Source organism: Bos taurus, chromosome 3, assembly GCF_002263795.3.
Source record: "Bos taurus isolate L1 Dominette 01449 registration number 42190680 breed Hereford chromosome 3, ARS-UCD2.0, whole genome shotgun sequence".
NCBI classification, from domain to species: domain Eukaryota; kingdom Metazoa; phylum Chordata; class Mammalia; order Artiodactyla; family Bovidae; genus Bos; species Bos taurus.
In genome coordinates, this window is record NC_037330.1 from 18,612,849 (window position 1) to 18,633,261 (window position 20,413).

General features: G+C 44.0%; 1 protein-coding gene across 1 annotated transcript; it reads left to right on the top strand.

The window, feature by feature from the left end:
• The first annotated feature begins 6,710 nt into the window (after window positions 1–6,710).
• TCHH (trichohyalin) lies at window positions 6,711–14,226 on the top strand. Its single transcript, XM_002686034.7, has 3 exons — window positions 6,711–6,797; window positions 8,343–8,508; window positions 9,098–14,226. Exons 2-3 carry the CDS (start codon window positions 8,371–8,373, stop codon window positions 13,202–13,204), a joined length of 4,245 nt encoding a protein of 1,414 aa, XP_002686080.3. The 5' UTR covers window positions 6,711–6,797; window positions 8,343–8,370; the 3' UTR covers window positions 13,205–14,226.
• Window positions 14,227–20,413: the final 6,187 nt, after the last annotated feature.

Below are 20,413 nucleotides of genomic sequence, written 5' to 3' on the forward strand. Positions count from 1 at the left end.
CACAAAGAGTCGGACGCAACTGAGCAACTGAATTGATAGAGGAAGTGACTCAATTCAAAGACCCAAGTTGTGCTGCCAGAAGCACTTTTCTTGTAATTTGGGAAATGCTCTCAAACAATGTGGTTATAGATGAGACTTTATTGAAGAACCCTCAGCTGAAAGCTGACAGCAAGTCAGCTGAGCCCAGGGGTAGATGGAGCTTAGTCAGTCACGCAGAGAAGCAGCATCCACTCTCCATCTGCAGATAAGGAAAAGCCTCAAAGAAAAAATACTTGAAAATTTCTAATTACATTTGACAGAATAGCTAAAAAGCTTATGTACAATCACTTTAGTGAGTTCTAAGGCTTTAAAACTTCATTTAGTTTCACTGCACTTAAAAAAAATCTCTGAATATTCTGTCAGGTGACCTTCCCTGGTGGCTTAAAGAATCCGGAGATTCTTTAGACGATAAAGAATCCACCTGCAAGGCAGAAGGCCCAGGTTTGATCCCTGGGTCAGGAAGATTCCCTGGGGAAGGGAATGGCTACCCACTCCAGTATACTTGCCTGGAGAACCCCATGGATAGAAGAGCCTGGTGGGCTACAGTCTGTGGGGTCACAAACAGTCAGACATGACTGAGCAATAAGCATGCATGCATTCTATCAGGTACAACATAAAATGAGTAAAGAAAATATAGTCTTGTTTCTAGAAACATTGACTCCTAGGAGTTCTCCTATGTCTGCTCTTGTTTATCTTAGAATAAATTTTTAAATCTCTGATATTATTCTGCTTTTTATCTTCTCTTTGTTTCATCTCTTTTCTATCGGAATTAAACTTTTGTTTTTCTTTTTAATGTATTTATATTTTAAATAGATAACACATTCACATGCTCAAATATCAAAATGTATAAGAAAATACACAGTAAAAAGACACTTCCCCACCTCTCTCCCTACAGGTAACCACTGTTATTATTTTTTTGTATGTCCTTTGGAGAAAAATTTTTAGCATACAGTAGCTGCAAATACAAGCAAATACTACCTCATCTTTGGAATTAAACCTTTCATATCACAATATGTCCCACTCCATCGGGGTAGGGTTGGAGTACCTTCTGGGAGGAAGTGTCTTGCACCATGCCTGGCATAGAATTAGGGATGCTATTATATAGGAAGCACTCAGTAAATGCTTGTGAATCTAAAGAGGCTACTGCAGGAAGAACAGAGAAATGCACATACAGCCTGACTTCTGTTCCTCCACTAATGTTATGAACTCACTCAGATTCTCACTTAAAGCAAGGGGACAAGGACCTTACCTTGTGCCCCCCTCCCGAAGTCCCTTCAACCCAATCCTATTTCTCTACCAGAGTGGTTTTGAGTATGGGATGGAGAAAAGGAATTTTTTAAAGGAGAAGACACAAAGAAATGAGGAAAGGAAAACAACTAAAAAAAGGATGCAGGAGAGGAAGGGGAAGGTGGAATTCAGAGAAGCATGAGCCCCTTTGAAAGGGAAGGGTCAGATGAAACCCACTAAAAATTCTGATCATCACCTGAACCCCATTCCATCCCCATTCCATCACCATCCTTCTGTCAGACATAAGCTGTGATTCAGGACACTGAAACACTCGAGATTAGGACTCAATAAATTTATCATGACACAGTGATTACTGAACACCAGCACCTGGAGAAAACATTCCAAGCCAGACTGGCAGTGCCTGTGCTGACAGTGCTCTTTTCCACATCTGAGAGGCCATGACTTTTAGTCCCACGACCTAAGACATCTGCTGAGTGTGAAGCCTCAACTCCTAATCTCCTTTATGTTATGCTTTGCTGTCAGAAACAAAACCTCTCCCTCAAAATAATTTTTTAAGTTCTCTAGACTTATATCCTCTTATCTCATCCCAAAGAGTGACTTACCATTCTATCAGAAACATATCTAAGTCCCAGAATAGAGAATGTCATATAGTATCTCTGCCTTTGAGGAACTTTGGCCCTTCTTTCACATGGTAGCTGTGAACGTTTTTATAACAGATATCAGAAAGTTTCCACAGTCCGATCAAAAACATCTGCTTCCTTCAGTTTGTATTTCCCATTCAGTATGTCTTTTGACAAATTCCAAAGCTCTGTCCTGCTGGTTAAGACAAAGATACAATTCTGCAATCTATGGCCAGCGTGATGACAAAGAAAGCCAGGAACCCTCCACTCCTCTGGGTGCCATCAGGAGTGGGCCCAAGGTGGAAGTGCTCTCTCTGGGCACTCACGCCCCGTCACCATGTAAGGCATGATGTAAGATGAAAGCATCTGCTGACTCTCAGAGGTGTAATTATCACCAGGGTGGGGGTATAATTAAAGTACGGATAATTTACCTTGAAGAAGATAAAAATTAAGAATTATTAACGATCATAATTAGCCCTGTTATATCTAAGAATCACAAAATGCTTTACAAGCTGTAATTATCACAGCTCTCCCTCTGAGGAAGGGATTCATATCAGCTCCTTGTTTAACAGGGGGTGAAGTGATGGGCACGGGGGGAAGGCCGAAAGGGGTGGAGTAATGCTTCTCTGTCATCTGTCCTGTAAGTGGCGAAACTCGAAAGAGGCCCCAGAAGGGCTGACTCCCATTATGGTATATGCCCTCATCCCCAAGCCACCACCCCAACTGCCAGAACTCCATCTCAAATCAAGCCACTCATCTCATTCTGACTTGCTGGCCATTTAAACTGCTGTAATGCAATAAAACTGTTCCATATCAGCCAGGATTTTACTAAACACTTAGAAGAAATAATAGATACTGCATTGCCTTCAAGGAACTTAAAACCTAATGAAGAAGACAAAACAAGCACCCATTAAATTAGAGAAAAGTATGGAAATTACACATTAACTAGTGCTAGGTTATATGATGCTGACTAAGCATGCTCTGGAAAAAATTTTCAATTGTAAGATCATTATGTATAAAGGTCAAGCAAGGTTTTGGGAGTAGATGGAACTTGTGTGGGGCCTCAAAGAAAATATATTAGGTTTTGGACTGGCAGAGGTGGGGTTCCAGGGGATAGGTCATTGAATAAAAAGAAACAACAGGAAAATTTGAAAGGTTTAACATATAATTTTAAAGAAAAAGTCTTCACTGAAGAAATGTTTATAGAACTTACCAATGAAACTTACTTTCTTTAAAGCCATCTAAAATTATCCTACTTAGATATTTTCCCAGAATCCACATCATGGCTCACACTGGGTTTTGGAGACGCCCATTAGACTGAGGATGACAGTAGAATTTTCACTGTTTTACCTAAATTTGCATTTTGGTGATTTCTCCAATAAGGCCAAGACCGAACCTGGTTCTGCTAGAATGCCACAGAATGTCAAATACATTATCTACTTTTTTTCTGGGTTGAGAAAATGGGTTCTGTGGTCTCTATCTCTGGAAAAACCTAAGACCATCTCAGTTCTCTGTCTGTTACTCCAACAGAGCTCCACATCCAAAGATTTTAGCATAGATGAGGCTTCGTGATTGATCTAATAATTATAAAGCATCTGAGTGATATAAGTTTATAATCTCTTTTCAATTCTTCTTAAAGAGTTCAAATCTCAAAGCCAAGAAACAGTACAACACTGCAGCTGCGCTCTGAACTTACCATCATTAACCCTTGATAAAAAGGAACATTTTTGCAGAACTGAGCACAGGCACTTGGATCATTCTTGGGCCAGTCACTGACATTCTCTGACCTCTCAGTCTCCAGTCTATAAAATAAATATAAAGAGACTTTTTGCCTACAAAGAATATAGAGATCTTCAGGTGATTTAAAAAAAATTTTTTAATGAATCACAATGAGTGACATTGCCACATTTCAAGGATTCCAAGTTGGTCTTTAAAAAAAAATAAAATGAATGAATAAGTTAGGAATTGATAATTTTCTACATTCTCTGACATTTACCAACCTTTTAAGGAATGAGAAAGCAAAGAAAATCATTTCCTATCTAAGCATTATGTCAGGAGGTCCTTTTAAAATAATATTGTAAACTAATGACACTCTTAAATACAAGAACATTATATAACAATGAGGATCACTTCATTAGAATATCAAATTTGATTTTACAATTTAGCATTTGAACCTGTTTACAGTGTTTCTGATAATGGACTGAGAACAGCAAGGAAGAGAGGCTAGTTCTCTTAGGTGTGTTCAGGTTTTTAAATATTTTCTCTCACATTGTACTGACTTTAAACAAAGTAGGTAAGAGAGCCACTGAACTGAGAAGGGAATGGCAATCCACTCCAGTATGCTTTCCTGGAGAATCCCATGGACAGAGGAGCCTGGAAGGCTATGGTCCATGGGGTCGAAAAGAGTCGGACTGAGTGACTGAACTGAACTGAAGAGAGCCACCACTGAATTTAAGATTTAGATTCATTCAGAGTGGTGAAGAGTTTTTTCTGTTACTGTGAATACAATTGCAACAACTTTCTCAAGGATGTTCAGAAGCATCTTCCTTTTGGGTTTGCTTCTATATTTGTTTCTTCTTGTTCAACTATTTTAGATGATTGATGTGTGAGTTGCTCAGTCATGTCCGACTCTTTGCAACCCCACAGAAGATAGCCCACCAGGCTCCTCTGTCTATGTGATTCTCCAGGCAAGAATACTGGAGTGGATCAAACCCAGGTCTCTTGCATTGCAAGCAGATTCTTTACCGTCTGAGCTACAGGAAAGATCCACTAGATGATTAATATTTTCCCTTTATTCTCTTAGAACCTAATAAATGTCCAGTCCTTTTTTGAGTGTATTGACTATAGAAGTGTAATGAAATCATACAAATGCATCCCACCACCTGGGCTGAGGTCCCGTAACAGATCACACAAGCAGATAAAAACAGAATCAGACATAAGGCAAGGTTTGTCAAGGGAACTCCTTGAAAGACACCCATAAAAAGGGCTATTACCCTCTGTGAGATACAGAGGTTCTGTGATGGTTTGTGGTTACAGTGTATATAGTGCTCATGATGATTCCATCTTAGAATTCAAAGATTAAGAGAACTCTGCTGCTGCTGCTGCTAAGTCACGTCAGTCGTGTCCGACTCTGTGCGACCCCACAGATGGAAGCCCACCAGGCTCCTCTGTCCCTGGGATTCTCCAGGCAAGAACACTGGAGTGGGTTGCCATTTCCTTCTCCAATGCATGAAAGTGAAAAGTGAAAGTGAAGTCGCTCAGTCGTGTCCAACTCTTAGCGGCCCCATGGACTGTAGCCTATCAGGCTCCTCCATCCATGGGATTTCCCAGGCAAGAGTACTGGAGTGGGGTGCCACTGCCTTCTCCGAAGAGAACTCTATAAAACCCTAAATAGAAGTCAAAAAGAGATATCTTCATTCTTCACTAAGGAGCTGTTACAGCAAGTTTGCTGAGTCCAAGAACTGGTGACAGTTCTAAGAGAACCTTTAGATCACAGACATTGATGCTGAAGTCCTTAAGGATGAAAAATTGAACCAGGCTTACAACTGTCTTCCCATTGCCAATCAATTCCACTTTCCTCTTCACCCCACTTCCAGGATAGCAACAAGGGAAGGGATGAATTGAATTCAAGATCACTATCATTCAGACCAACTTGAACATTAAAATACAGCCATCAGGACTCAGGTCCCAAATCTTCATATCCCATTGGAGGATCCTACAAAGTCTCATCAAAATTCAAAAAACCTATACTTGCCTCTGTTGGACAAAGGAAGAGAGAGAAATGCCAAAAACCACTGAATCATTTAATAGTCTCCATAAACCTATTACAAACCAAAGTTTCATACTGTCTGAAATGTAAGGGTGAGAGTCAACCAGGGATAAAATTCAGGTTCTTACAATAAAACAATGCTGATATTTGCAAATGATCACCAGAGTTGAGAAACCCCTGACAAACATAATGGGTCAGAATGACTGATTACCTTAATGTGCTTCCACGAGAGCCAGACTTAAGTGTTTAGGTGTCATAATCATCAGTAACTGGGGCTGAACAAGATGACTATATCTACAATAATGCATTACACCAGCTCTTTTCCTCCAGGGGCATCAATATGCTAATGAGAACAGAAATGAGCAAATTTCATTTAGATAGAATATCACTAATAATAACATTTCACAGATTTAAAGTTCTCTTATGAACAATTTGATGAAAACATATTTTTAAGTACCCTTAAAAATTATTTACTAAGGACATGATCTCCAATCTGTAGGAAAATCATAAGACTAAAGAATATAGATGTAAATGTTTTCCCACCAGCATTTTTAGAGAAGAAATTAAAACTAGTTCCTTACAAACTCTTGTTGACCTGGAATGGCCTCAGGCAGTTCCCCATGGACTGTCATATCCCGGAAAGAAATCATCTGGGTCTCATTAGTTTATGCCAAAATTTCTGTTTAACCTCAGCCTAGAATTTATATCTTTTATAAAGTAAATGGTTTACAGGTCACTACTTTGTAATGAAATTGCAATTAACTAAGATTCTGAACATGAATTTATTTAATTTTAACAATTAAGGAAAAATAGAGATTCTGCCAAATATTCTATCCTTTCATGTTAGGTGGAGCCAGTACTCTGTCAGGAAGAAAGGTCTGTGAACCTCGTGCCAAAGAGCTACGTGAGCAAACAGCAAGATAAACAAGTCATTCGTGGAGACAAAGGTGGAGCTGGGCTTGGTTAGAAATGAATCAGGCCATCCCACAGAGTGGGTGTCTCCTTTCTAAGTTGTTCTTCAGGGCACAATTAAAACCTCTATAAAAGGCCCAGCTCCCAGCTGTTCAGTACACCTGCCAGCAGTGTCAGCGAGCACTTGACCTCTTCCTCTGGTGAAGTGGGTAAGTCCCATTCGGTGGGATCATGTTCTTCTGTATGATTCTTCATTTTCCAGCTGTTGTAGATGTTGGGGGGGGGTTAAGGAGGGTCTATGTGACAGTTAGCATCAGTATCTTACAGATATACCTGCTCCTACTGCTGCTAAGTCACTTTAGTCGTGTCCGACTCTGTGCGACCCCATAGACAGCAGCCCACTAGGCTCCCCCATCCCTGGGATTCTCCAGGCAAGAACACTGGAGTGGGTTGCCATTTCCTTCTCCAATGCATGAAAGTGAAAAGTGAAAGTGAAGTCGCTCAGTTGTGCCTGACTCTTAGCGACCCCATGGACTGCAGCCTACCAGGCTCCTCCGTCCATGGGATTTTCCAGGCAAGAGTACTGGAGTGGGGTGCCATTGCCTTCTCCGACAGATATACCTAATTCCTACTAACTCCATGCCATCTTTCTATGGAGCACTTAACTCTATAAGTTTGTTTGGACATTAGGGGTTGGAGGATGGTCATATATGACTGATGTGGCTCATCTTCCTAAAAAAAGTTTGCCAGCCCTCAGTTCTCTTCTTTATATTGCTTCTACCCAATATGGACTATGCTCATGTGGTTATGGTACCTGAGGTATTGAAGTTGAGAAGCAACTAAAGAAGCCAGCTTTCCAGGTTCAGTCTGACTCACCAAATCTGGCAGCCAATCAGAAAGCACCTAACAGAAACTTACAATGATTGAATACTTGTAATACATAAGAATTAAGGCTAATAATATGAACTTTGTTTTCTGCATTGATATATCTAAATATTACAATACCACCTTTGACTAGGAAGTAGTACTTAAGAGCTGGTGACTTACAAATTATACTTCTAGATCTCTAAAGGACTATATACAGTTAGGAACTAATCCACATCCCCTTTTTATTGTTCCAGTTTTGCTGCTACAATTAGGTTTACTTATCCATTTTAAGATCCTTCACTTTTTGGTTTTCACGTAGCCGCTTTGCTCAGTCTTAGAGGAAAATTCTTGAGTAGCAACCTATCAAATCTAAATATCTACAATCTTCAGTCTGATTTGAAAAACACTAGGGAATAGGAAGAAAGAGAAAGGATATGGATAATACAAACTGGGTAGAAAATCAAAAGCTAACTACAGGATAGCCTGAGATGCGTGCCTGGCTTGAAATTTTTCAGAATCTCTTCCCTTTTATAAGCACTACATGAAAGTGAATGTCAGTCAGTCGTGTCCAAAGCCTTGTGATCCCATGAACTGTGGCCTGACTGGCTCCTTTTCCTTGTAACTCTCCAGGCAAGAGTACTGGAATGGGTTGCCATTTCCTTCTCCAGGGGATCTTCCCCACCCAGGGATCGAACCAGGGTCTCCTGTGTTGCAGGCAGATTCTTTACCAACTGAGCCATATTCAAAGATTTTAAAATGCTTTGAAAGTCCCAGTTGAAAATACTTTGGTAAAGTCAAATTATTTAGGGATCTGCCTGAAACTGTGGAGAAAGCCTCCCCAAGATCAGAAACAGAGTTTTATTCTGAATCCAATTTTATTGTTCTAGGTTTACTTGAATTTGAAGGAAGAAAAAAATGTCTCCACTTCTGAGAAGCATCTTTAATATCACTAAAATTTTCAATCAATATGCCTCACATGATTGTGATGGGACAACACTAAGCAAGAAAGACCTGAAGAATCTCCTTGAGAGGGAATTTGGAGATATCCTTCGGGTAAGAAATAACAAGAAAAGGAAATTTCTCTACTGATTTAGAGCTATGAAATTTCTTCTCAGGAAAGACCAGAGCAAGGAATGGTGACTTTATATTCATTTATAGCCATGACAGTTCTACACCATATTCCCCATTCATGTCTGAGTCTGAAGGTAATTAATTAGTTACTTATTTAATCAGGCTCTTCTCTAGTAAAATGGCATTTCTGCAAATGTTTTGTTCTGTTTTCAAACATGGGATAAAAATCAAATCAGCATACTGGCTATTTCAGACATAAATGGCTGCTGCAAATCTTCATACATTTCCACTGCTTTCTCTCTTGAGGATGAATTCATTCTTATTTATCCAGCTATAACTTGTATTCTTTTGATCAGTATTAAATTATAAGACGCAAAAATTTCCAATGAATGTATGCTTTAAAATTAGGTTGTTCACGTTTTACATGCAGACAAGACTCCATACAACTGAGTGTTTCTCTAATTGTTCTTAATGTCTTTTGAGTACCAACATATTATAAAATATGCAGTGTGTGTGTGGAAGTTTACTACCTGTAAATAGTACATTGTAAAAGTTTTGATTTCTTTTTCAGAGACCACACGACCCAGAAACGGTAGACCTGGTCCTGGAACTTCAGGATCGCGACCGTGACGGGCTCATCGATTTCCATGAATTCCTCGCGATCGTTTTCAAAGTGGCTGCAGCTTGTTATTATGCTCTCGGCCAGGCCTCGGGGCTAAATGAGAAGGAAGCCAAGTGTGAGGGAAAGGGAAACCCGTTACAAGATCGCAGGAGGGAAGACCAAAGGAGATTCGAGCCCCAAAACAGACAACTAGAAGAACGCAGGCTGAAGAGGCAGGAACTGGAGGAGCTCGCTGAGGAAGAGGAGCTGAGGGAGCAGCAAGTAAGACGTGAGCAGAGGCTGCAAAGGAGAAAACAAGAAGAGTGTGGTGAGGAGGAAGAGCTGCAGCAAAGGCCCAAGGGTCGGGAGCCAGAGGAGCTTCTGAGCCGAGAGCAAAGTTTCGAGAGGCAGGAGCAACGGGAACGACAGCGCCTCCAGGTGGAACAGCAACAGCGGCAAAGAGGAGAGCTGCGGGAGCGCCAGGAAGAAGTGCAGCTCCAAAGGCGGGAGACTCAGGAGCTCCAGAGGGAGCGTCTGGAGGAAGAGCAGCAACTGCAAAAGCAGAGGCGCGGGCGCGAGGAGCGGCTCTTGGAACAGGAGAGGCGGGAGCAGGAGCTGCGGCGCAAGGAGCAGGAGCTGCTCGAGAGACAGCAGGAGCAGCAGATCCGCGAGGAGGTGCAGAGCCTTCAAGAAGACCAGGAGAGGCAACGACGCAAGGAAGAGCAGCGCTACGACCAAAACTGGAAGTGGCAACTAGAGGAGGAAAGCCAGAGACGCCGCTACACACTGTACGCCAAGCCAGCTCAACGGGAGCAGGTGAGGGAGGAAGGGCAGCTGCGGCTTGAAGAGGAGCAGCTGCAGCGGGAGAAGAGGCGCCAGGAGCGAGAAAGGCAGTATCGGGAAGTGGAGCTGCAGAGGGAGGAAGAGCGACTAAAGCAGGAGGAGGAGCAGGTGCAGAGAGAGGAGCAGCTTCAGAGAGAGAAACGCGAGAAGAGGCACCAGGAGCCCAAGAAGCAGTATCTAGAGAAAGTGGAGCTGCAGGAGGAGGAGCAGCTGCAGAGAGAGGAACGAGAGAAGAGGCGCCAGGAGCGCGAGAGGCAGTACCTCGAGAAGGAGGAGCTGCAGCGGCAGGAAGAGCGATTGCAGAGAGAGAAGGAGCAGCTGCTGAGGGAGGAACTCGAGAAGAGGCGCCAGGAGCGCGAGAGGCAGTATCTAGAGAAAGTGGAGCTGCAGGAAGAGGAGCAGCTGCAGAGAGAGGAACACGAGAAGAGGCGCCAGGAGCGTGACAGGCAGTATCTCGAGAAGGAGGAGCTGCAGCGGCAGGAAGAGCGACTGCAGAGAGAGAAGGAGCAGCTGCAGAGAGAGGAACGCGAGAAGAGGCGCCAGGTGCTCGAGAGGAAGTATCTCGAGGAGGAGGAGCTGCAGCGGGAGGAAGACCGACTGCTGAGAGAGAAGCAGCTGCTGAGAGAGGAACGCGAGAAGAGGCTTCAGGGGCGCGAGAGACAGTATCTAGAGAAGGTGGAGCTGCAGCGGGAAGAGGAGCAGCTGCAGAGAGAGAAGAGGCGCCAAGAGCGGGAAAGACAATATCGGGAAGAGGAGCTGCTGCGGGAGGAAGAGCGACTGCACAGAGAGGAGCAGCAGCTGCAGAGAGAGGAATGTGAGAAGAGGAGGCGCCAGGAGCTCGAGAGACAGCTAGAGGAGGAGGAGCTGCAGCGCCTGGACAGGAAGAGGCAATTCCGGGATGAGGATCAGCACCAAAATGAAGTTCGTAATAACAGGGTTTACGCCAAACACCGAGAGAACAAAGAAAAGAGCTGGCAACTGGATGATTCCCGGGTGCAGGAGAGTCAATTCCAGCAGGATCGGCGCCCCCTGCAGGATGAACAAGAAGAGAAAAGAGAACGCGAACAAGAGAGGAGGAGCCGGCAAAAGCGTGACAGGCAATTCCCAGCTGAACAACTGCTGGAGCGAGAGCAGCAAAAGGAAACCGAAAGGCGAGATAGGAAATTCCGAGAGGAAGAACAGCTGCTGAAAGGGGAAAGAGAGGAGAAAATACGCTATCTGGAAGAAGACAGAAAGTTCCGCCGCCTGGAAGGCGAGCAACAGCTACGCCAGGAGCGAGATAGAAAATTCCGCGAGGAAGAACAACTGAGCCGCCAGGAACGAGACAGAAAATTCCGTGAGGAAGAGCATCTCCTGCAGGAAAGGGAAGAACAGCTGCGCCGCCAGGAACGCGACAGAAAGTTCCGCGAAGAGGAACAGCAGCTGCGCCTCCTGGAACGCGAGCAACAGCTACGCCAAGAACGAAACAGAAAATTCCGCGAAGAACAGCTCCTGAGAGAAAGGGAAGAACAGCTGCGCCGCCAGGAACGCGACAGAAAGTTCCGTGAGGAGGAACAGCTCCTGCAGGAAAGAAAAGAACTGCGCCGTCAGGAACGCGAACACCTCCTGCAAGAACGGGAAGAAGAGCTGCGCCGCCAGGAGCGCGACAGGAAGTTCCGTGAGGAGGAACAGCTCCTGCAGGAAAGAGAAGAACTGCGCCGCCAGGAGCGCGACAGAAAGTTCCGTGAGGAGGAACAGCTCCTGCAGGAAAGAGAACTGCGCCGCCAGGAGCGCGAGCCACAACTTCGCCAGGAACGCGACAGAAAGTTCCATGAGGAGGAAAAGCTCCTGCAGGAAAGGGAACAACAGTTGCGCCGCCAGGAACGCGACAGAAAGTTCCGTGAGGAGGAACAGCTCCTGCAAGAAAAGGAAAAGCTGCGCCGCCAGGAGCGCGACAGAAAGTTCCGTGAGGAGGAACAGCTCCTGCAAGAAAGGGAAGAACAGCTGCGCCGCCAGGAGCGCGACAGAAAGTTCCGTGAGGAAGAACAGCTCCTGCAGCAAAGAGAAGAACTGCGCCGCCAGGAGCGCGAGCCACAATTTCGCCGGGAACGCGACAGAAAGTTCCGTGAGGAGGAACAGCTCCTGCAAGAACGGGAAGAACAGCTGCGCCGCCAGGAGCGCGACAGAAAGTTCCGTGAGGAGGAACAGCTCCTGCAAGAAAGGGAAGAACAGCTGCGCCGCCAGGAGCGCGACAGAAAGTTCCGTGAGGAAGAACAGCTCCTGCAGCAAAGAGAAGAACTGCGCCGCCAGGAGCGCGAGCCACAATTTCGCCGGGAACGCGACAGAAAGTTCCGTGAGGAGGAACAGCTCCTGCAAGAACGGGAAGAACAGCTGCGCCGCCAGGAGCGCGACAGAAAGTTCCGTGAGGAGGAACAGCTCCTGCAAGAAAGGGAAGAACAGCTGCGCCGCCAGGAGCGCGACAGAAAGTTCCGTGAGGAAGAACAGCTCCTGCAGCAAAGAGAAGGACTGCGCCGCCAGGAGCGCGAGCCACAACTTCGCCAGGAGCGCGACAGAAAGTTCCGTGAGGAAGAACAACTCCTGCAGCAGAGAGAAGAACTGCGCCGCCAGGAGCGCGACAGAAAGTTCCAAGAAGAACAGCTCCTCAGAGAAAGGGAAGAACAGCAGCTGCGCCGTCAGGAACTTGAGGGGGTCTTCTCCCAGGAGGAACAACTGAGGCGCGCCGAGCAAGAGGAAGAACAGCGACGTCAGAGGCAGAGAGACAGGAAGTTCCTCGAGGAAGAGCAGAGCCTCCAGCGCGAGCGAGAGGAAGAGAAGCGCCGCGTCCAGGAGCAGGACAGGAAGTTCCTCGAGCAAGAAGAGCAGCTGCACCGCGAGGAGCCGGAAGAGCTGAGGCGCCGGCAGCAGCTAGACCAGCAGTACCGGGCGGAGGAGCAGTTTGCTAGGGAGGAGAAGAGGCGTCGTCAGGAACAAGAATTGAGGCAAGAAGAGCAGAGACGCCGCCAGGAGCAGGAGAGGAAATTCCGGGAAGAAGAACAGCTCCGCCGCCAGCAGCAGGAGGAGCAGAGGCTTCGCCAAGAGCGCGACGTGCAGCAGAGCCGCCGCCAAGTGTGGGAGGAAGACAAGGGCCGCCGGCAGGTCCTGGAGGCTGGCAAGCGGCAGTTTGCCAGTGCCCCAGTGCGCTCCAGTCCGCTCTACGAGTACATCCAAGAGCAGAGATCCCAGTACCGCCCTTAAAGAGATGCTGCCAAATCCCGACACCTGCCGAAGCTTCGAGCAAAGGAAAATGAGAATCACTGAGTACCAAATGACTCTGGTTGTGGGAAAACTCTGGTGTTAGAATAACTCTTTTTTACAAAATCTTAATCTGTACTTTTTCATGTGCTTTGTACTTCTGCCTTTTATTCTTTCTTAAATAGTTCTTTAGGATGTCTTTGCTCTTTGGTGCAGATGTGGTGTGCATTTTTAAAAACCATAAAAGCCATTTAATTTGTTTAAGGAATTTTGTTTGGGGAACACGTTCATTCATTGCTTTCAGAAGTAACAAAGATAGTATGTCCATTTGAGATTCAAAAGAATGGGTCAGCTTTTTTATTGACCCATCTTGTAGAGAGCTCAGATATTTTTTATGTTCAAGTTGATATTTCTTTCTGGGCCTAAATTATGCTAATATTTCTCTCCAAATAGCATCCCACTTTTTGTGGCATAATTAGCACAGATTCTGCAAGGGGACTGAATTTTTCCAAAAACCCCTGAATAGTGCAGGAGGAATGGCTTCTCCAGAAAGTCACTGAATTCAGCCCGTAATTGGAAGAAATATCTATAAGACTTGGAATTAGATTTCTTTTACATTTAACTCCATAAATACTTAAAATATCATGAAGCAAAAGCAAGGTGTTTCTCAAACAACTCCAGAGCTCAAACTTTAAAACCATGTCTGCTGTAGTCTGTAGCATTCAGTTCCTTTCCCCCAGTGTTGGATGAGCTTGAGAATATTACTGCCTTTGTTAATTTTAGCTGAAAAGGGACCTGCTCAGGATCCTGTAAACATCTGTCTTGCTCTAGAGCCAACAAGAGATCACAGAGCATTTGGGGGTGGGGAAAAGGGAAGTTTTGTGGACAGAAGGGCAAGTCCCTAGAGGCCCTTTGACAAGCCCTGTCAGCCCACAATCCTTTGAGCCCTACTGATACTACCTTGGAGACATGTTAAAATAATTGGACTGTGTAAAAAATAATAATAATAAATATTTTGGCAATTATTTTTCTCTGTTTTAACTGTGCATCAAACCATAACTCAAGATTTAATGGTCTGGGAACTGACGTAACTTTCCAGTCATTTAAGGGTTTTGTTTACTATTAATTGATGTCTAGTTGTGAAAAAGAAAAAAAAAAAAAAAACCTCTATTCTCCACAACCATTTTTTTGACTATTAGAGTGAATGCTATATTATTTCCACCAAGTTAGGATTCTTTTTCCAAGTATTTTTATTCTTGACTCTGCAGCTGTCTTTGTCCTTTTAAAATGGAGCAGGGCCCTATGGCCCTTCCCCCCGCCCCACCCCCATGTCCTGCCTTTTGCTTGTGGAAAACTTTGGTCAAAGAAGTTTAATCAGAGAAATGAGAACACATAGAAACAAAGGACAACAGTCAAAGGAGACCAAATAATAATAAGGTAGTTATTAGGTGAGTTTTCATTCCAAGCCAAAGAAAGGCAATGCCAAAGAATGTTCAGACTACCGCACAATTGTACTCATCTCACATGCCAGCAAAGTAATGCTCAAAATTCTCCAAGCCAGGCTTCAGTTCAGTTCTGTTCAGTTGCTCAGGCATGTCCGACTTATTGTGACCCCATGAATCACAGCATGCCAGGCCTCCCTGTCCATCACCAACTCCTAGAGTCCACCCAAACCCGTGTCCATCAAGTCGGTGATGCCATCCAGCCATCTCATCCTCTGTTGTCCCCTTCTCCTCCTGCCTCCAATCCTTCCCAGCATTAGGGTCTTTCCCAGTGAGTCACCTCTTCACACAAAGTGGCCAAAGTATTGGAGTTTCAGCTTCAGCGTCAGTCCTTCCAATGAACAACCAGGACTGATCTTTAGGATGGACTGGTTGGATCTTCTTGCAGTCCAAGGGACTCTCAAGAGTCTTCTCCAACACCACAGTTCAAAAGCATCAATTCTTCAGTGCTCAGCTTTCTTCACCGTCCAACTCTCACATCCATACATGACCACAGGAAAAACCATAGCCTTGACTAGACGGACCTTTGTTCACAAAGTAATGTCTCTGCTTTTGAATATGCTATCTAGGTTGGTCATAACTTTCCTTCCAAGGAGTGTCTTTTCATTTCATGGCTGCAGTCACCATCTGCAGTGATTTTGGAGCCCAGAAAAATAAAGTCTGACACTGTTTCCACTGTTTCCCCATCTATTTCCCATGAAGTGATGGGACCAGATGCCATGATATTCGTTTTCTGAATGTTGAACTTTAAGCCAACTTTTTCACTCTCCTCCTTCACTTTCATCAAAAGGCTTTTTAGTTCCTCTTCACTTTCTGCCATAAGGGTGGTGTCATCTGCATATCTAAGGTTATTGATATTTCTCCCAGCAATCTTGATTCCAGCTTGTGCTTCTTCCAGCCCAGCGTCTCTCATGATGTACTCTGCATATAAGTTAAATAAGCAGGGTGACAATACTTGACGTGCTCCTTTTCCTATTTGGAACCAGTCTGTTGTTCCATGTCCAGTTCTAACTGTTGCTTCCTGACCTGCATACAGATTTCTCAAGAGGCAGGTCAGGTGGTCTGATATTCCCATCTCTTTCAGAATTTTCCACAGTTTATTGTGATCCACACAGTCAAAGGCTTTGGCATAGTCAATAAAGCAGAACTAGATGTTTTTCTGGAACTCTCTTGCTTTTTCCATGATCCAGCGGATGTTGGCAATTTGATCTCTGGTTCCTCTGCCTTTTCTAAAACCAGCTTGAACATTTGGAAGTTCACGGTTCATGTATTGCTGAAGCCTGGCTTGGAGAATTTTGAGCATTACTTTACTAGCATGTGAGATGAATGCAATTGTGCAGTAGTTCGAGCATTCTTTGGCATTGCCTTTGGGATTGGAATGAAAACTGACCTTTTCCAGTCCTGTGGCCACTGCTGAGTTGAACCAAGAACTTCCACATGTTCAAGCTGGATTTAGAAAAGGCAGAGGAACCAGAGATCAAATTGCCAACATTAATTGAATCATAGAAAAAGCAAGAGAGTTCCAGAAAAACATCTGCTTTATTGACTATGCCAAAGCCTTTGACTGTGTGGATCACAATAAACTGTGGAAAATTCTTAAAAAGATGGGAATACCAGACCACCTGACCTGCCTCCTGAGAAATCTATATGGAGGTCAAGAAGCAACAGTTAGAACTGGACATGGAACAACAGACTGGTTCCAAATCCAGAAAGGAGTATGTCAAGGCTGTGTATTGTCACCCTGTTTATTTAACTTGATGCAGAGTACATCATGAGAAATGCTGGGCTGGAGGAAGCACAAGCTGGAATCAAGATTGCTGGGAGAAATATCAATAACCTCAGATATGCAAATGACACCACCCTTATGGCAGAAAGCAAAGGAGAACTAGAGCCTCTTGATGAAAGTGAAAGAGGAGAGTGAAAAAGCTGGCTTAAAACTCAATATTCAGAAAATTAAGATCATGGCATCTGGTCCCATCACTTCATGGCAGATAGATGAGGAAACAATTGAAATAGTAAGAGACTTTATTTTTCTGGGCTCCAAAATCACTGCAGATGGTGACTGCAGCCATGAAATTAAAAGATTCTTGCTCCTTGGAAGAAAAGCTATGACCAACCTAGACAGCATATTAAAAAGCAGAGACATTATTTTGCCAACAAAGGTCCATCTAGTCAAAGCTATGGTTTTTCCAGTAGTCATGTATGGATCTGAGAGTTGGACTATAAAGAAAGCTGAGCGCCGAAGAATTAATGCTTTTTAACACTGGTGTGGAGAAGGCAATGGCACCCCACTCCAGTACTCTTGCCTGGAAAATCCCATGGATGGAGGAGCCTGGTAGGCTGTGGTCCATGCAGTTGTGAAGAGTCAGACAGGACTGAGCGACTTCACTTTCACTTTTCCCTTTCATGCATTGGAGAAGGAAATGGCAACCCACTCCAGTGTTCTTGCCTGGAGAATCCCAGGGACAGGGGAGCCTGGTGGGCTGCCGTCTATGGGGTCGCACAGAGTCGGACAGGACTGAAGCAACTTAGCAGCAGCAGCAGCAAATCTGGTGTTGAAGAAGACTCTTGAGAGTCGCTTGAACTGCAGGGAGATCAAACCAGTCCATCCTAAAGAAAATCAGTCCTGAATATTTATTGGAATGACTGATGCTGAAGCTGAAGCTTCAATACTTTGGCCAATTGATGCGAAGAACTGACTCATTGGAAAAGGGCCTGATGCGGGGAAAGACTGAAGGCGGGAGGAAAAGGGTACAACAGAGGATGAGATGGTTGGATGGCATCACTCACTTGATGAATATAAGTTTGAGTAACCTCCGGGAGTTGGTGATGGACAGGGAAGCCTGGCGTGCTACAGTCCATGGGGTCACAAAGAGTCAGACACGACTGAGTTACTGAACTGAAGCATAGTCAAGGATCTTTAATTCCTTCTCAAGAGTTTTAGATAATATTCTGAGCCATATCCTGTGAGCGGTCTATAGATACCAAAATCCCCACCAGGTAGAGAGGTTAACTACATGATGACCAGAGTTTAGCCATGACATAAGCTGCCACAATTCTGACAACTGGCCTCAAAGAAATGGACATAAATGGATCCTGGAATTGAAGATAACTATCTAAAACAACCAGCATGATGCTGGTCAGACCATCAATGCCAATTTGAAGATGACTGTCAGAGATGACTGTGCTGTTCTGCGTATACTGCCCTCACCCCTCACTTCTGTCTAGAAAAGCTCTTGCCCCAGTGGTTGCCAGTGGGGGCAGTCGGCCTTTGGACAGACGTCCACCACCCCCCCTGCCAGTTGCCAGAATCTGAAAAAAAGCACACTTTGCTTTCTACCAACCTGGCCTGTTTATTGGCTTTTAAGCAGCAAGCAGCCATATCTCACATACTTTTTAGTAACACTTTCTGGTGGCGACTCACCGCTCATGATAAATAATGGTACTTCCAGTATTTGTTAATATTTGCTTCTAAGAACACAGCAGCTTCTTGGTCTCTGACATCTGACAAGCCAATAGAAGAAAATGGCCTGAAACTTCAGCTCGGCAATACAAAAATTAAATGACCTCTTGATTTAAGCAACACAATCCATGAGGTGACTTAGTCAGAAGGTGCTTAATAATAATCAGGCCAAAAGCATCAGACTATCATCTAACACCCCTGTTCCACCTGCTGGAATCTATATTTAATAGTCACACCTTGGTAACTAGGAATAAATCCAAGAAGGCCCTGATGTAAGATAGTATCATTTCTAATTTTGAGGGTCATGGTTGAGAAGATTTTCTAAGATAGATACAACATTTTGGTCAATGGTGGAGACAAGAAAGCTAAGCCTATGGCTCCTGAGTATCATTCTGATAGAGTAAGGTGGCACTTTTTTCAAGGAGCAAGAGCTTCTCTCTCACTTTAACACAAATAGCAGATGCCCACTAAAGACAAATCTTAGGAATCCCCTGGTTCTATCTTGGAGTTCCATCTCTTTCAAATGCTTTCTAACTGCAAAAGTACTTTCCTCTTAAGTGTATGCTTTTACTTACTAAGAATCTTCACAGAAACCCTGGAAAGAGCCTCACTGGCTTTCCCCAGGGTCCTCTCAGTAGGCACTCATTCCAGAGCCTCCTTACAAATCCCAACCCCAGGATGCTTCTGAAATACACACTCATTATCTAAGTGACAGTTCAACATAATAACCATGATAAAAATAATCAAAGTCCTTCACACTTCTTGCAGCACTTCACAAGATGAGGAAAGAGCCAATTTCCAAAGAAGAAAGTATTGTTTCATCACAATTATAATAGCATGTACTTTAAAAAAAAAAAAAAAATCAGCCAGCCTATGCCCTGTGGCTCTTATTTTAGCATGCTGGCAGGAGAACATGCTGGCAGGCAACCCTCCTGCTCCACCAGGATAATGTACATGCATGGGAAGAACCTTGAGGCTTTTGGGAAATTGGCTGCTTAACTGATAGCGTAAGGTGAACAGCTTCAGATTCCTGAACTCCGAAGAAGATTTAACTTCTCTACCAGGGACCAGGGACCAGGCTTGATCACTCAAGAGCTTTTGTATAGCAAAGTTTTATTAAAGTATAAAAAGGGACAGAGAAAGCTTCTGACACAGATATCAGAAGGGGGATGGAGAATGCCCCCCTCACTAGCGTTAGCTAAAGGAGTTATATACTTTTTAACTAGTTATTACAATAAATCAAAAGAATGTCTTAAGGTTGTAAAGATCTTACTAGACCCACTCCCATAATTTACATTTTAAGATAACAGGATTAGCCAGAAGGTTTTCAGGAAGGAGAAACTGTCCTCAAGCAGAATACATTGTTTTTACATAATCCTTAGTACAGAGTTTAAACTGAGTTGTTTGTTGTGTAATCATCAGTTCCTGGCTCAAAGAAAAACAACGTTTTAAGTGACTAAGACTAAGGAATGTAGAGAAAAAAAGATGTTTGTCCTTTCCTCCTCCTTGAGAATTCCAGACCCCTATCTCCACTTTGAGAGCCCCAGACCCCTTTCTCCTCCTCTCAGGGACCCCGGACTTCTTATCAACCTGCCTAGGAATTGACTCTTTTATTAACTATAAACTGGGAGCTCTGTTAACATCACCTTGGCTGATGCTAGAAAATGGGGTTGAGGGTTTATTATGCTGTGTGATGGAAAAGTTGGTCTCCATGTTTTATGAATTATGTCCCCCCACCAAAGTTTCAAATGATGAAGTCCTAAGCTTCAGTGCCTTAGAATGTAACCATATTTGGATAGATAGTGTTTAAATGGTAATCAAATTAAAATGAGGTCAATAGGTGAGGCCTTAATCCAATATGAATATTGAGTGTCCTTATAAGAAGGGGGAAAATGGACACAGACAAAGGGAAAATGATGTATAGACACAGAAAGAAGATAGCCATTTACAAGCGAAGGATAGAAGCAAGGAACAGATCCTTCCCTTACGGCTCTCAGAAGAAATCAACTCGACTAACACCTTAACTTTTACTTCTAGCCTCCATAACTTTGAGGAAATAAATTTCTGTTGGTTAAGCCACCCAGAATTTGGCACTTTGTGATAACAGCCCTAGAAAACTAATATACCATGGAAAGTGAGATTATGTTTCTAGGGAAATCTACCTATATTGTGATAATCTGTATTCTTTGACATTGTACAGGTACAACCAGGTCCTGGTTGCTCAAAGACACTCTTTTTTAATTAAAT